This window comes from Amblyraja radiata, chromosome 28 (genome assembly GCF_010909765.2).
Source record: "Amblyraja radiata isolate CabotCenter1 chromosome 28, sAmbRad1.1.pri, whole genome shotgun sequence".
NCBI lineage: Eukaryota > Metazoa > Chordata > Chondrichthyes > Rajiformes > Rajidae > Amblyraja > Amblyraja radiata.
In genome coordinates this window covers 7,304,149-7,320,319 of record NC_045983.1, presented here as the reverse complement: position 1 = coordinate 7,320,319, position 16,171 = coordinate 7,304,149, and the positions used below count along the sequence as shown (strand labels likewise).

The window sequence follows — 16,171 nt, the reverse complement described above, 5'->3', positions numbered from 1 at the left end:
AATGGCAGAGTAGAGTCGGTGGGCCGAATGGCCTAATTCTGCTCCTACCACTTATGACCTTAGGGCCTCAAACCCGCCCGAAGGCTCGGCAGAAGGCGTAACTGGGAAGGAGCTGGAGATGTCGGATGCGAGGAGCGTGGGTCAGTAGCTGGGTGAACCGGGGTAATGCCTCCAGCACCTTCAGGGTCGGTTACAGGAGGCGACCCCCTGGGCACAAAGAGGGCTAGGAGAGGAGAGGGCGGTCGGTTCACGGGAACTGCTCCGGTACATCGAGCGCGCGGGCTGACTGGACTTTGAACATTGAATAATGGCACCAAAAATGGCAGCACCCGCATGTGTAATATATGCAAAAACAATTTCAGTGCAGTTGCAGTTGCACTTGTGACTATTGAAAGCACTATTGAAAATCCTGGAGATTCTCGGCGACCATTTCACTGGGAGCACCTTCAAATCCACAGGCAAGGTTGTGGAGGATTGGGGAATAGTTTAGTTTCGCGATACCGTCTGGAAACAGCTCATTTGGCCCACGGAGTCTACGCTGACCATCGATCATCCATTCACATTGGTTTTATCGAAGGTAGACACGAAATGCTGGAGTAACTCAGTGGGTGAGGCAGCATCTCTGGAGAGAAGGAATGGGCGACGTTTCGGGTCGAGACCCTTCTTCCTACACACGCTGGTTTAATGTTATCCCACTTTCTCATCCACTCTCTACAGTCGGGGCAATTGACCCACAAACCTGAAAATATTTGTGATCAGAGCACCCGGAGGAAACCCACACGGTTACGGGGGGGGAAACGTGCAAACTCCACACAGGCAACACCCAGGTCTCTAGCGCTGTGAGGCAGCAGCTCTATCAGCTGCTCCACTGTGCTGCATCATTAATGTTGTTCCTGTATTTAAGAAAGGAATATGGAAAGGAACAAGATAGGGCAGGTTTAGAGGGATATGGTGCAAACGCAGGTGGTTGGGACTATTGTAGCTGGGACATGTTGGCCTGTGTGGACAAGTTGGGCCGAAGGGCCTGTTTCCACACTCGATGGAATGAGGAATTGTGGGCAGTGAGCATTAAAGAACAATGTCAGGAAAACTGTTGGAGAAGATTCTTTGGAATATAACTTATTCACGTTTTCAGTTGTGATTTGTGTCAGAAGGAACTGCAGATGCTTGGTTTTCACCGAAGATAGACACAAAATGCTTCAATTGTGATTTGACCCGTTGGAGCCCCATCTGTGGTTGCTGGCGAACCCTTTCCTCCGCCTGGGCTAGCACGCACCGTGTGGGCCGAACAGCCTGCAGAAATCAGCCACTTCCGCGCATAACGGCCTGACGCGCTTCCCCAAAAAATAGCAAACGCAAAGCCTCCTCGCTGCGGATCTCGTTGCAACTGGTCAGTGTGTGGGTGCTTGTGGCTCAAACCATGGACTTCTCGACTCCTCCAACGCCTGTGTACAACCCGGTAAGCACCGAGCCGGGACTTAAATCACGGTCCCGGCACTTTAACCAACGTTAATGCTCACCGCTGTCTCTGCAATACAGCAAAGCCCTTGGACTCCGCCTTAACCTTTAGCCATGAACTAAATCCTCGTTTTGTTACTTGTATTTTGTTTAGGACGACTTTCTCTATTGCCTTCAGATTCAGGGGTTTCTGGAGGCTTTGTGTCTCTGAGACTGCCTCGGAAAGCAAAGGCAGTAAAACATTCCGGCCTGTATATGATTGAAAAAAGCTATGGGGGAATTTTAATTCATTAAAGATGTGTGTTGTAAAGGCAGACTGTTATTTTCAAAGGGCCGCTGGGTGTGGCAGGCAGTCACCGCATGCACAGTTTAGCTGGACTTCTTTATTGGGGTGGAGATTTCTAATAATCTTTCTTGTTGAAGACGGTATGAGTCGACATTTTATTAAAACAACAATTTAATTACTGCTGGTTAGTGTAAACATTGGCGTTTCGGTTCCCGAAAGCTGCCTTCAGTTCCCACACCCAACCTTTGTTCTCTGGTAAGTACAAAAAACCCCCCTGAAATCTGAAATTTCAGATCTGAAAAATCTGGGATAAAGCGGAAATATTAGAGATTATAGCCCGTGGGGCAGCATTGGTGGATATCAACACAGAACAGTATGCGAAAGGAATAGGCCCTTCGGCCCACGATATCTATGCTGACCCTGATGCCAAATTAAGTATATTTCGAACAAGATAGCACAGGAACTGGCCCTTCAGCCCATAATGTCTGTGTTGACCATGATGGCATGTTAATTCCCTATAGAACAGTATAGCACAGGAACTGGCCCTTCAGCCCATAATGTCTGTGTTGACCATGATGGCATGTTAATTCCCTATAGAACAGTATAGCACAGGAACTGGCCCTTCGGCCCATAATGTCTGTGTTGATTATGATGCCAAGTTAATTTCCTATAGAACAGCACAGCATTGGAATAGGCCCTTTGGCCCAAACATCAGCCAAGCATGATGCCAAGTTAATCTCCTACAGAACTGTAATGCCCAGGAATAGTCAATGTTACATCTGAGGGAGGAAGGCAGGTGGATTTTTAATTGAAGAAGGAGTGAATAATGTAAGTGGTGGTGGCTGAGGTGGTTCCATACCTCTGTGGCTCAGGCTTCTGTACCTCTTGTCCAACAGTAGCGACACAGTGATGCAGCGGTAGAGTTGCTGCCTTCCAGAGACCCGAGTTCGATCCTGACCTACGGGTGCTGTCTGTAAGGAGTTTGCACGTTCTCCCCGTGACCAGCGTGGGTTTTCCCCGGGTGCTCCGGTTTCCTCCCACACTGCAAAGAAGCCCAGGTTTATAGGTTAATTTGGCTTTGGCCATAAGGTCAAGGAATAGGAGTAGAATTAGACCATTCAGCCCATCAAGTCTACTCTGCCATTCAATTATGGCTGATCTATCTCTCGCTCTTAACCCCATTCTCCTGCCTTCTCCCCGTAACCCCTGACACCTGCACTAATCAAGAATCTATCTCTGCCTTGGTAAAATTGTATATTGTCCCTAGTGTGTAGGAGAGTGCTAGTGTATGGGGATCGCTGGTCAGCGCAGACTGGGTGGGCCGAAGGGCCTTTTTCCGTGCTTATTTCTAAACTAAACATCCTCTCAAATGCTTCTCATGTGACTGCTGGGATGAGCTCGGATGACCATCGGCGAGACCAAGCATAGATTCGGCAACCGTTTTGCCGAACACTTGTGCTCGATTCGCCAAGGCCTAATGGATCTCTCTGTTGCTAACAACTTTAACCCCCATTCCTGTTCCCACACTGACCTTTATGTCCTGGGCCTCCTCCATTGCCAGAGTGAGGCCACACACAAACTGGAGGAACAGCATCTCATATTTCGCTTCGGCAGCTGACAGCCCAGCGGTATGAACGTTTAATTCTCTAATTTTAGGTAACCTCTCACTAAACATGCATACGTACATGTGTGTTCTCATGTGTATAATGTGCATGTGTACATGCGTGCGTAGGAACGTGTGTGTGCACGTGTATGTATGTACGTACATAGGTTATACGCAAATGTGTGTGTGTACGTACATACGTGCGTGTGTACATGTGTGTGTGTACATACGTGTGTATGTGTTCGTGTGTGTGTGTACATACGTGTGTATGTTGTGTGTGGCCGTGTACATGCGGGTGTGTGGCCGTGTACATACGGGTGTGTGTGTTGCTGCCTTCACTGTGTCTCTCATTGTCTCTCCCTCAGTGTCTCACACTGACCCTGGTTTCTATTTTTGTGAGTGTGTATGTGTGTATACTGACACCTGTGTATACTTGTGTATGTGTGTGTGATGCTTCCTTCACTGTGTCTCTCATTGTCTCTCCCTCAGTGTCTCACACTGACCCTGGTTTCTATTACAGCCGATCCCCTACACGGGGCCCATTCCTGGGAGTTTGCAAGATGGGGACATGGTCCAAATCAAAGGGCGTGTGCTGCCGCACTGTGACAGGTAACCTTCAGCAAAAAGGTCGTGAGCACGATGGCGCAGCGGTAGAGTTGCTGCCTCACAACGCCAGAGACCCGGGTTCGATCCTGACTATGGGTGCTGTCTGTACGGAGTTTGTACCTTCTCCCTGTGACCGCGTGGGTTTTCTCCAAGTTCTTCAGTTTCCTCCCACAGGTTTGTAGGTTAATTGGCTTGATATATAAATGTAAAATTGTCCATAGTGTGTGTAGGATAGTGTTAGTGTGCGGGGATCGCTGGTCGGTGCGGACTCGGTGGGCTGAAGGACCTGTTTCCACGCCGTATCTCTGAAAACTAAAAAGCATGGTCTCGTTAATGATCCAACTTTGGAATCCTTTCTGAATATTATAAAGTAGTGCTTTACGTGGAGGGAGCTCTGCTCACTGACCCGCGGTGGAGGAAATGATTGTTGCCTGGGGCACTGCGCCAGTCAGTTACATTGTTCTCAGTGGTGTCTCGTACCTTGAGTGTTGTTAGTGCTGCCCTCGTAACTGAAGCGGAGAGTTATGGAGTTTAGTTTTAGAGATACAGCACGGACACGGGTCCGGCCCGCCGAGTCCACGTGGACCATCGTTCACCCATTCACACTGCTCCTCTGTTACCCCACCTTCACATCCACTCCCTAAACACCAGGGGCAATTTTACACAGGGCTGATTAACCTACAAACCCGCACATCTTTGGGATGTGGGAGGAAACCGGAGCACCCAGAGGGAACCCACATGGTCACACGGAGAATGTACAAACTCCATACAGAGGGCACCTGAGATACTCTTGCTTTCCAATTCTTGGACTTGGTTGAGGAAGAGTCTTTTTGCAAAGCATCGTAAAGCCTGTAGGAGTTCCTGGTAAGGCCAAGGTAAGGTAGATGATTGGATGTTCCATGATCTATAGAACACAGTGGCACAGCGGTAGAGTTGCTGCCTTACAGAGCCTGAGACCCGGGTTCAATCCTGACTACGGGTGCTTGTCTGTACAGAGTTTGTACATTCTCACTGTGACCCCGTGTGGGTTTTCTCCGGGTGCTCTGGTTTCCTCCCACACTCCAAAGACGTACAGGTTTGTAGGTTAATTGGCTTCAGTAAGAATTGTAAATTGTTCCTAGTGTGTAGTAATATGCTAGTGTAAGGAGATCATTGGTCAGCGTGGACTCTGTGGACCGAAGGGCCTGTTCATAAGGTCATAAGTGATAGGAGCAGAATTAGGCTATTCGGCCCATCAAGTCTACTCTGCCATTCAATCATGGCTGATCTATCTCTCCCTCCTAACCCCATTCTCCAGCCTTCTCCCCATAACCCCTGGCACCCGTACTAATCCACGCTATCTGTCAAACTAACCTAAGCAGTGCAGACACAGGAACAGGCCCTTTGGCACACAATGTCTGTGCCGAACATGATGCGAAGACCAACTCTTTATCAGCCAGCACCCAATCCATATCCTTCCATTCCCTCTATATCCACATGCCTATCTATAATATGAAGATGGACACAAAATACTGGAGTAACTCAGCGGGACAAGCAGCCTCTGGAGAGACGGAATGGGTGATGTTTCGGTTCGAGACCCGTCTTCAGATTATAAGTCCCTTAGACGTCATTATCATATCTGCCTTCTCCACCTGTGGTGGCACCATATAACCATATGACAATTACAGCACGGAAACAGGCCATCTCGACCCTTCTAGTCCGTGCCGAACACATAATCTCCCCTAGTCCCATATACCTGCGCTCAGACCATAACCCTCCATTCCTTTCCCATCCATATAACTATCCAATTTATTTTTAAATGATAAAAACGAACCTGCCTCCACCACCTTCACTGGAAGCTCATTCCACACAGCTACCACTCTCTGAGTAAAGAAGTTCCCCCTCGTGTTACCCCTAAACTTCAGTCCCTTAATTCTCAAGTCATGTCCCCTTGTTTGAATCTTCCCTACTCTCAGTGGGAAAAGCTTTTCCACGTCAACTCTGTCTATCCCTCTCATCATTTTAAAAACCTCTATCAAGTCCCCCCTTAACCTTCTGCGCTCCAAAGAATAAAGCCTAATAAGGCACCATCCAGGCTCTCACCAACCTCTGTGTAAAACAAACATATGCCCCACACATCTCCTTTAAGCTTTGCCTCTCTCACCTTAAAGCTACGCTTAGTTTAATTTACTATTGGCAAGTGTACTGAGGTACAGTGAAAAGCTTTAGTTTGCGTGCTATCCAGTCTGAAAAGTCTGTACATGGCTACAATCAAGCTGTCCCCAGTGCACAGATAGAGGATACAACATTTGGCGCAAGATATGTTCTTCTATGTTTCTATGGGTTATTGATTGGGGACGATCAGCCATGATCGCAATGAATGGTGGTGCTGACTCGAAGGGCTGAATGGCCTCCTCCTGCACCTGTTTTCTATGTTCTATGTTTCTATAAAGTCAGATCAAAGATAGTTCAAAGGTCTCCAATAAGGTAAAAACACAGAAGTGCAGATGCTGGTTTATACCAAAAGATAGACACAAAGTGCTGGAGTAACTCAATGGGTCAGGCAGCATCTCTGGAGAAAAAGGATGGGTAACGTTTCGTGAAACATTACCCAACCTTTTTCTCCAGAGATGCTGCCTAACCCGTTGAGTTACTCCAACACTTTGTGTCTATCTTCAGTATACTGTGGATGGCTTGATTGTAATCATGTCTTGTCTTTCTGCTGACTGGATAGCACGCAACAATAAACTGCGGTACACGTGACTATAAACTAAACTAAATGTATGGATGTGATGGAAGTGTAGTTTAAAAACAGATAGCCAAAGCTTTAACAGGACAGGACTATCTTGTCAAACCTTTGTTCAAATAGCTCATGCCCCTTTACTTTCCTTCATATTTATACGCCGTTCCCAATTTGGCGAGTTTCGCACACTGTGAGATGTGAGCCGATGTTGCGAAATGTCAACTGTTGCGAAAATCCCAAGACAATTTCCCCAGTAAGGTAGATAGATGGGAGTGTGTAGGAAGGAACTGCAGCATCCCTGGAGAAAAGTAATAGGTGGCGTTTCAGGTCGAGACCCTTCTCCAGACAGAGTCAGGGGAAAGGGAAACGAGAGATATAGATGGTGATATGGAACAAATGTGTGAATGATATGCAAAAAAAAGTAACGAAGATCAAGGAATGGTAGAGCCCACAATGGTCCATTGTTGGCTGTGGGCCAGATGATAACGAGTTATGCAGACAATGGAGCTCAACAGGACGACAGTGAAACTAGTACGGCGACTGGGGTGGGGGTCAGGAACTGATGAGATTTCCATTCTGGGACAGTCGACCTTGTCTGTGCCTTATTGTAGGTGAGAAGATGGTGGTCCTGATCTGTCCTCTTGTATTCGCTCAGGTTTCACGTGAACCTTCAGTGCGGCACCATGGCTGGCCATTGCGACGTGGCTTTACACTTCAACCCACGGTTCGAGTGTCCGGGCTACGTGGTGTGCAACAGCTTTGAGAACCAGCACTGGTGCTCGGAGGAGAGGATGTATGAAACGCCAGTGCAGAAAGGAGAGACCTTCCAGCTCCTTATTCTCGTTCAAAATGATTCCTACAAGGTAAGGTGTTCCACTTTTAATTTCTCAGCACATTCGGTCGCAGTTTACAGTCACGGAGCAGTGCGTGAATGAGTAGTTTGTTACGAGAACTATGTCACCCCAGATAATGTTATAGACATACAGCGTGGAAACAGTGTGGAAACAGGCCCTTCGGCCCAACTTGCCCACACCGACCAACAAGGGCGGCATGGTGGCACAGAGGTAGAGTTGCTGTCTTGCAGTGCCAGAGATCTGGGTTCGATCCTGACTATGGGTACTGTCTGTGTGGAGTCTGCGCGTTCTCCCCGAGACCTGCCTGGGTTTTCTCTGGGATCTCTGGTTTCCACCCACACTTCAAAGATGTACAGGTTTGTCGACTAATTGGCTTGGTATAAATGTATATTGCCCCTGGTGTGTGTAGGACAGTGTTAATGTACGGGGATCGCTGGTTGGCACGTACTCAGTGAGCTGAAGGTCCTGTTTCCATGCTGTATCTCAAAGAACTTAAACATACCCCATTTACACTAGTCCCACCTGCCTGCATTTGGCCCATATACCTCTAAACCTTTCCTATCCATGCACCTGTCTAAATACTTCTTAAACGTTGCGATGGTACCTGCATGTAAGCTGTATTGGTGAAAAACAGCTGCTTATGTCGTTCTAGTAACTGGTCTTGGGGTTAGTTTAGTTTTTAGGATACAGCATGGAAACAGGCCCTTTGGCCCGCCGAGTCCATGCCAGCTACTGATTATTCAGGTTCTATATTATCCCACTTCCACATTCACTTCCTACACATTTGGGGCAATTTACAGAGGCCAGTTGACTTACAAACCCGCACGTCTTTGGGATGTGGAAGTAAACCGGAGCACCCGGAGGAAACCCTATGCAATTACGGGGAGAACTCCACACAGACAGCACCTAAGTTAGAATCAAACCCGGTTCTCTGGTGCTGTGAGGCAGCAGCTCTACCAGCTGCGGCACTGTGTAGCCCATGTAGGCAATGGTATGAGGCATCCTCTGGCATCCTCTGGTCTGAGGCATCCTCTGGCCTTAGTTTCCATTTTAACACTAATTATTTTCTCGGCAGCCTTTTTTTTGCACCAAGAGCAACTCATCTTCACATAGCTCTTTCATTTCATTCCATCATAAAGTCAGAATGGTCCAAAGTTGAGTTTGGTCCCCTTGGGAATATCAAAGGATTTTGAGATTGTGATCGCTGGGATCTGTTACCTGTCCCTCTCTTTGTTTCTGTCAGGTGGCCGTGAATGACAAGCACTTCTTGGAGTTCATGCACCGTCTCCCGCTCGCCAGTGTGAACACCATCAGTATCGAAGGCCAACTGGAGGTCATGTCAATCAACTTCATAAAGAAGCAGGCACGTTGAACCTTGTGTCTATTTCTGGCGCGGGTTAGGATTTACTTGGTGTCGGTACAATATCACTACAAGCCAGGAGTCAACGCTCTGCCCTGTCTAAAACTGGCTCTACCTCTCCAGAATTTGGCTTCCTACTAGTCACTAGAGCATCTCAAGGGGTCAGGCAGCATTTCTGGAGAGCGTTGGTGGGTGACGTTTTGGGTCGGGAACCTTCTTCAGACCGATTATAGTAGGCAGGGAGAAAGGTGGTAAAGAGGTAGGGGTGAGCCAAAGCCTGGCGAGTGATAGGTGGATGCATGTGAGCATGGGGGGGGGGGGGGAGGGGAGGGGTTTGGCAGATGGTTGGACAAAGGCCACATGAAAAGATAAAAAGTGTGAGGTAAGGGTAGATGAGGCGTGAAATGTGAAGCCAGAGGAAGGAATGTAGATGGAAGGGGACGGGGAGAGGAGAAATGGGTACAGTGCATTCAGGTGGGGCACCGGAAAGAGAGGGGGATGAAGTGGGGGGGGGGGCCTTCGAGCCAGCACCGCCATTCAATGTGATCATGGCTGATCATCCCCAATCAGTGCCCCGTTCCTGCCTTCTCCCCATATCCCCTGATTCCGGTATCTTTAAGAGCCCTATCTAGCTCTCTCTTGAAAGTATCCAGAGAACCTGCCTCCACCGCCCTCTGAGGCAGAGAATTCCACAGACTTGCAACTCTCTGTGAGAAAAAGTGTTTCCTTGTCTCCGTTCTAAATGGCTTACCCCTTATTCTTAAACTGTGGCCCCTGGTTCTGGACTCCCCCAACATCGGGAACATGTTTCCTGCCTCTAGTGTGTGCAAACCCTTAATAATTTTATATGTTTCTTCTGCCTGCACATGATCCATATCCCTCCATTTTCTGCATGTCCATGTGCCTACTGGAGAACTCCAAACCGCCACTGTAGAGCCTGATCCACAATCACCCCTGTGTTCCAGTCATCCACCACTCTCAGTGTTCATCCATCTGACCCCCCCCCCCCCCCAGCTCCCCCGACCTTAAGCCAATGTCTTTGATGTTTCCACCGTGGGGAGGAAAGGGTTCTGACTCTACACTCTATCTGTGCCGACCCTGTCATCATTTTATAGACTTGCATCAGGTCTCCCCTCAGGTCTGACGTGCCAGAGAAAACAATCCAAGTTTGTCCAACCTCTCCTTAAACTAATACCGTCCAATCCTTGCAGCATGCTGATAAATGTAGATGCAAGGAACTGCAGGTGTTGGTTTACCAAAAAAAAAAGACGCAGTGCTGGATTATCACTCCAAACCTGTCCCGTCCATGTACCTGTCTAACTGTTTATTAAATGTTGGGATAGTCCCTGCCTCAACTACCTCCTCTGGCATCTTGTTCCATGCACCCACCACCCTTTGTGTGAAAAAATTACCCCTCAGAATCCTATTAAATCTTTTCCCCTTCACCTTAAACCTATGTCCTCTGGTCCTCAATTCCACTACTCTGGGCAAGGGATTCTGTGCATCTACCCGATATATTCCTCTCATGATTTTATTCACCTCAATAAGATCACCGCTCATCCTCCTGCGCTCCATGGAATAGTCCCAGCCTACTCATCCTCTCCCTATAGCTCAGACCCTCTAGTCCTGGCAGCATCCTCCTAAATATCCTCCGTACCCTTTCCAGCTTGACAACATCTTTGCTATAACATGGTGCCCAGAACCGAACACAAACGATACTGTGGTGATAACGAGATCTGTGGGCCGAGAAGTGGCTGAGGTGGCTGATGGGAGCTGTAATCTAATATTCACCATACAGTGACAGCCATTCTGTTTAATTTCCAGTTGCAACCAGCAGCTCCGGCAAGCATTGGAAACAATGTGAGTACGAATGAAATATCATCCACGTGTGTTTTCTGAGTAATGTATTCCTTGTGCCTCTTACTCATCTATTAGAGAACAAAATGCGGAGAAAGTTGGCAATTGATTTTACTCCGTTTCGTTTCAGTCTTTGCAGATTTTTCTGTTTCAATATACATTTCCTCTGCCTCTAACATTTGATTGATGAGCCATTAACATTATTGTTTTTCTTGCGTCATTGACATTTTTGACAATTAGCTTTTCCTGCCCCCCTCCCTATAATCAAACTTCCTTTCGATCTCTCTCCTCCCTTGTGTACCTGGAACTGGAGACGGGCTGTGCAGGGAGTTGTCCTTTAGTTTCGAGATACAGCGCGGAATTAATTGATCGCTTTTATGTCTGTTGTGACTCAGTTTGACTATTTGATGTTACCCGTGGCATTTACGTGAGATTGTAGTCTACCTAAAGAGTTGTGTTTCATTTGGTAAAATTCAATTTTAAATCTCTTATTGCAAGTTCCCCGCACATTAACACTACCGTACGCACAATAGGGACGATTTTACATTCACACATTTATACCAAGCTAATCAACCTACAATCCTGTACGTCTTTGGAGTGTGGGAGGAAACCGAATATCCTGGAGAAAACCCACGCAGGTCACGGGGAGAACGTACAAACAAGCACCCATAGTCAGGATCGAACCCGGGTCTCTGGCGCTGTAAGGCAGTAGCTCTACCGTGCCGCTCCTAGTTTTCTGATTTGATTCATCGACTGAATGTTACTGCATGGAAACAGGCCCCTCGGCCTGCCCAGTCCACTCCGACCATCGATCACCCCTTCACACTAGTTCCATATTATTCCACTTACGCATCCACTCTCTACACACTAGAGGCAATTTACAGAGGCCGATTAACCTACAAACCCACCCATCTTTGGGACGTGGGAGGAAAATCTGGCGGTCACAGGGAGAACGTGCATACTCCACATAAACAGCAGCCAATGTCAGGATCGAACCCAGGTCTCTGGCACTGTGAGGCTGCAGCTTTACCAGTTGCTCCACTATGCTGCCTGAGTTCTGGGTACATTTTGGATCAGGCTTTCCAATTTATCCTGAAGCAGATGTTCTGGCCTACTGTGGTAGTCATAGTCATAGAGTCATAGTCATAGTCATACAGCATGGAAACAGGCCCTGACCTTTCCACAGTGTGGAAAAAGGCCCTTCGGCCCAACTTGCTCGCACTAGCCAACATGTCCCAGCTACACTAGTCCCACCTGCCCGCGTTTGATCCATATCCCTCCAAACCTGTCCTTTCCATGTTCCTGTCTAACTGTTTCTTAAATGTTGGGATAGTCCCAGCCTCAACTACCTCCTCTGGCAGCTAATACACCACAATAAGATCATTCCTCATCCTCCTGTGCTCCAAGGAATAGAGTCCCAGCCTATATAAACTCTCCCTATTGCTCAGATCCTCTAGCCCTCGCTAGAGTGCAGGCTCTTGAACCCCGTGGACATGGTCTTGATGGAACGTGAATCACGGGCGGAAATCCCGGGGGGGGAGGGGGGGGGGGGGGGCAGGGGGACACATCTCCTCCCATGTTTTGTAATCCGGATTTCGAAATTCGGTGAAAAAAAATCTATTAAAATCTCCGCTTTACACAAGACAGTGGGGTTGTCATTGTTAAGCGTTTGTTAAATGTCTCTATTAACATCGTATTAACACGATGCGTCACCAATTGTGTTTTGACCTTCAAGTATTACGGAAGGTATTCACGGATAATTTTTCAAAGCTGTCTGACGCGGGTACAATTACCATTTGAACTAATTGGATGAATTGGAGGATGGGAAAGATTTTAAACGGGTATCGGATTTAAACGGTTCAGGTCCTTAAGGGCTCCGGTTGAACGGATTTCCTGGCTGGCTTGCAGGTAAGTCCCTCATTCACGGTCACTCACGTTATTTAGTTTTTTTTCCCCATCTCTCTCTCTCTCTCTCTCTCTCTCTCTCTCTCTCTCTCTCGCTCTCTCATGGGGGACACTGAAGTTGGTTCTTCTGTTTGCCTTTATTTGCTTCAGTTTTATTTGTTTAAGTGTTATTTATCACATTGTAGCTTTTGAAAGATTCACACGGGTATCAGACGTTTTCTAAGGGCTGAATCGGCCTGTTCACGGGGCCTTTTCATCGCCCAGCGCGTCTTAAAATCAAACTGCTGCATCGAGGCGATCGAGGCTTCCGTTGTTAAAGCCCCCGCCGGCCGATTTTCAGCTGCGCCGGGCGATGAAAGGTCCCGCGAACGGACGTTTCAAACCCCACGATTCGAAACTGCTGTTGCTGGAGCTCGGAGTCGGTCACCAACCAGGTCAGCTCCTGATGTTGCCGTCCACAGGGCCCACGGCCACCTAGAAACTGCGCCCCAAATTGTGTCCCCCCCCCCTATTTTGATAGCGATTTCCGCCACCCTGATGTCTGTACAAAGAATATTTTCTGTGTGAATTGCAGATTTTTCCTAGCACTCCCGGGTTTCCAAACGATTATCCTATTGGAAATGCCTTTTTTCAGTTTTCAGTTGTTGCTGAATTACAATATTAATCCATGGAAAATTATCAATCTTCACAAATCAACATTTACAATCCACTAACTGGTTCGCACGCTTTTCACAAAAGCTTTTCACTATTGCATGTAACAATAAATGAAACTAAAGTAATCTAAGGATATTAGCCGAGTTTATTGTCCCGTGAAAAGCTTTTGTTGTGTGCTAACCAGTCAGGGGAAAGATAATACGTGATTACAATCGAGCCGTTTTAAAGTTTATTGATACACGATAAGGGAATAATGTTCATGCAAGGGAAAGCCAGGATGTATGAAAACCCTCGTTATTATAGACCTTTAAAGGAAGAAAGACACAAAAGGCTGGAGTAACTCAGCGGGACAGGCAGCATCACTGGATGGAGGGAATGGGTAACTTTTCGGGCTGAGACCCTTCTTCAGAACCATCTCCATCCAAAATGTTGCCCGTTCCTTCTCTCCAGAAATGCAGGATGTCCCATTGAGTTACTCCAGCATTTTGTGTCTATCTTCGGTGTAAACCAGCATCTGCAGTTCTTTCCTACGTCACGGCCGCAGGGAGATAACAACCAAGCGGAGGGCGCCACAGCCCCCCCCCTGTATTGATAGCAGTCCTGAATATTACTGAGACAAGAAAGGGTTCAGCCGTAGACACATTACGAAGGAAGTTCCACATAATCAGCTGAACCCAAGGTCGCCTACGTCAAACTATGGCACCTTCTGCATTCCTGTTGTGACTACTAAGAGAGTAAACAAAGGGAAACTTAGACACACTGCTAACCTAACAAACCTAATACCTATTACCTCCAAACCAAAACCAACCATAAAGCCTATCAATAATACCATCAGGCTGGGTCTGCTTAATGTTAGGTCTCTTAATAACAAATCATTTTTAGTCAACGATTTTATTACCACCTCTAAACTGGATTTTATGTTTTTAACTGAAACATGGCTAGAACAAAATAACAGTGCAACCATTCTGATCGAGACAGCTCCTCCCAACTATAACTTTTTTGATGTATGTAGATCTGGAAAAAGAGGTGGAGGGGTTGCTGCTATATTTAAAAATGTATTTCAGGGGAAACAGATGTCACTTGGTGATTTTCCATCATTCGAATACCTTTGTGCTGTATTGAAATTTCCCCCAGAGTTCTCCTATTAATTATTTACAGGCCTCCTAAATATTATGCTAATTTTTTCGATGACTTTACAGAATTATTGTCTAGCATCTCCACTGACTTTGACTGTCTAGTTATAACTGGTGATTTTAATTTTCATACTGATGATTTGAATGACAAGGGTGCAAAATAATTTTTTACTATTTTAGACACATTTGAACTGTCTCAACATGTGAAAGAGGCTACTCATTGTAAGGGGCACACCCTGGACTTGATTATCACAAAGGGTCTCAATGTTTCTGATATTTTCGTGACTGATCCTTCATTGTCTGACCACTTCTGTGTTTTCTTTAATATATCTTTTATTCCCGACATACAGACAAAATCAAATACTGTCAAAAAACGGTATATAAATGAACATTCTAATGTACTCTTTAAAAATGCCATCTCCTTGTTACCACCTCTAAACCCATGTTCTGCTGATGATCTTGTAGATAACTTCAACTCCAAAATTGTGAAAGTTATAGATGTCATTGCACCTGTTACGGTTAAAACGATTTCTGGTAAGCAAAAGGCACCCTGGAGAAAAGCTGCTTTTGTAACAGCCCAGAAAAGAGAATGCCAGAAAGCTGAACACATCTGGCGGAAAACAAAACTTCATATTCACCATGACATCTATAAAGAGAGCCTCCGTGCCTACAATTTAGACTTAAAAAGTGCTAGAGAAACATTTTTCTCCAATATCATTAACAACAACACTAATAAGGCAAAAATCCTATTTGCAACTGTTGACAGACTGACCAACCCCCCAACACAAATACCACCTGAACTCCATTCCACGCAGAAATGCAATGAGTTTGCATTATTTTATATAGATAAAATTGAAGGCATCAGACGTGCCATCAATATCACCGCTTCAAACAAAAATGTTGGATCACCACCCTGTTCAGGCAAAGGTAACGTGGCAATGATGACATGCTTTAATGTCATAGACTCTAAAACTCTTGTGGAAACGTTGACACAACTAAGGCCATCCACCTGCTGCCTTGATGCTTTACCTACCAACTTCTTTAAGAATGTTTTTGACTGCCCAGCAATAGACATACTGCAAATAGTTAACAGCTCTCTTCAATCAGGCAATTTCCCAAAAGCCTTGAAAACTGCGGTTATTAAACCTCTTTTAAAAAAGCGGAGCCTAGATGCCTCTATTATTAACAACTATAGACCAATATCAAACCTATCTTTCAATACTTTTGGACAGGTTGGAAAAATGGATGGGGCTCTCAGGCACAGTCTTAAGTTGGTTCAGGTCATATCTACAAGATAGGAACTATTTTGTTTCCATTGGCGACTTTGTATCAGAACCAACCAACGTGTGGAGTCCCGCAAGGTTCGATCTTAGGGCCCTCTTTATTCAACATCTACATGCTCCCACTAGGGCAAATCATGCGAAATAATAATATTGACCACCACTGCTATGCCGATGACACTCAAATATATGTAGCGCTATCACCAAATGACTATCGTCCCATAGATCTGCTGTGCCAGTGCATTGAGCAAGTCAAAGGCTGGATGTGCCAACATTTTCTCCAACTAAATAAGGACAAAACGGAGATAATTGTTTTTGGTGCTAAAAAAGAAAGGCTTAAAGTAACCCAACACCTTCACTCTCTGTTCCTGAAAACTTCAAACAAAGCCAGAAATCTTGGGGTCATTATGGATTCAGATTTAAATTTCGACAGTCACATCAAATCAGTAACAA

General features: G+C 46.3%; 1 protein-coding gene across 5 annotated transcripts in view; it reads left to right on the top strand.

Moving 5' to 3' along the window:
* Positions 1-1,348: 1,348 nt before the first annotated feature.
* The window catches only part of lgals9 (galectin 9), a 30,528-nt gene continuing 15,705 nt past the window's right edge, over positions 1,349-16,171 (top strand). For 3 of the 5 annotated variants that reach the window (XM_033045669.1, XM_033045667.1, XM_033045668.1), the window contains exons 1-5: positions 1,374-1,459; positions 3,868-3,956; positions 7,331-7,538; positions 8,773-8,892; positions 10,714-10,749. In XM_033045669.1, the coding sequence (XP_032901560.1) occupies positions 1,421-1,459; positions 3,868-3,956; positions 7,331-7,538; positions 8,773-8,892; positions 10,714-10,749 (492 nt within the window). In that variant the 5' untranslated portion in view covers positions 1,374-1,420. Of the gene's footprint in view, positions 1,460-3,867; positions 3,957-7,330; positions 7,539-8,772; positions 8,893-10,713; positions 10,750-16,171 lie in introns of all 5 variants that reach the window. The other 2 variants (XM_033045673.1, XM_033045670.1) reach the window with 2 other exon arrangements.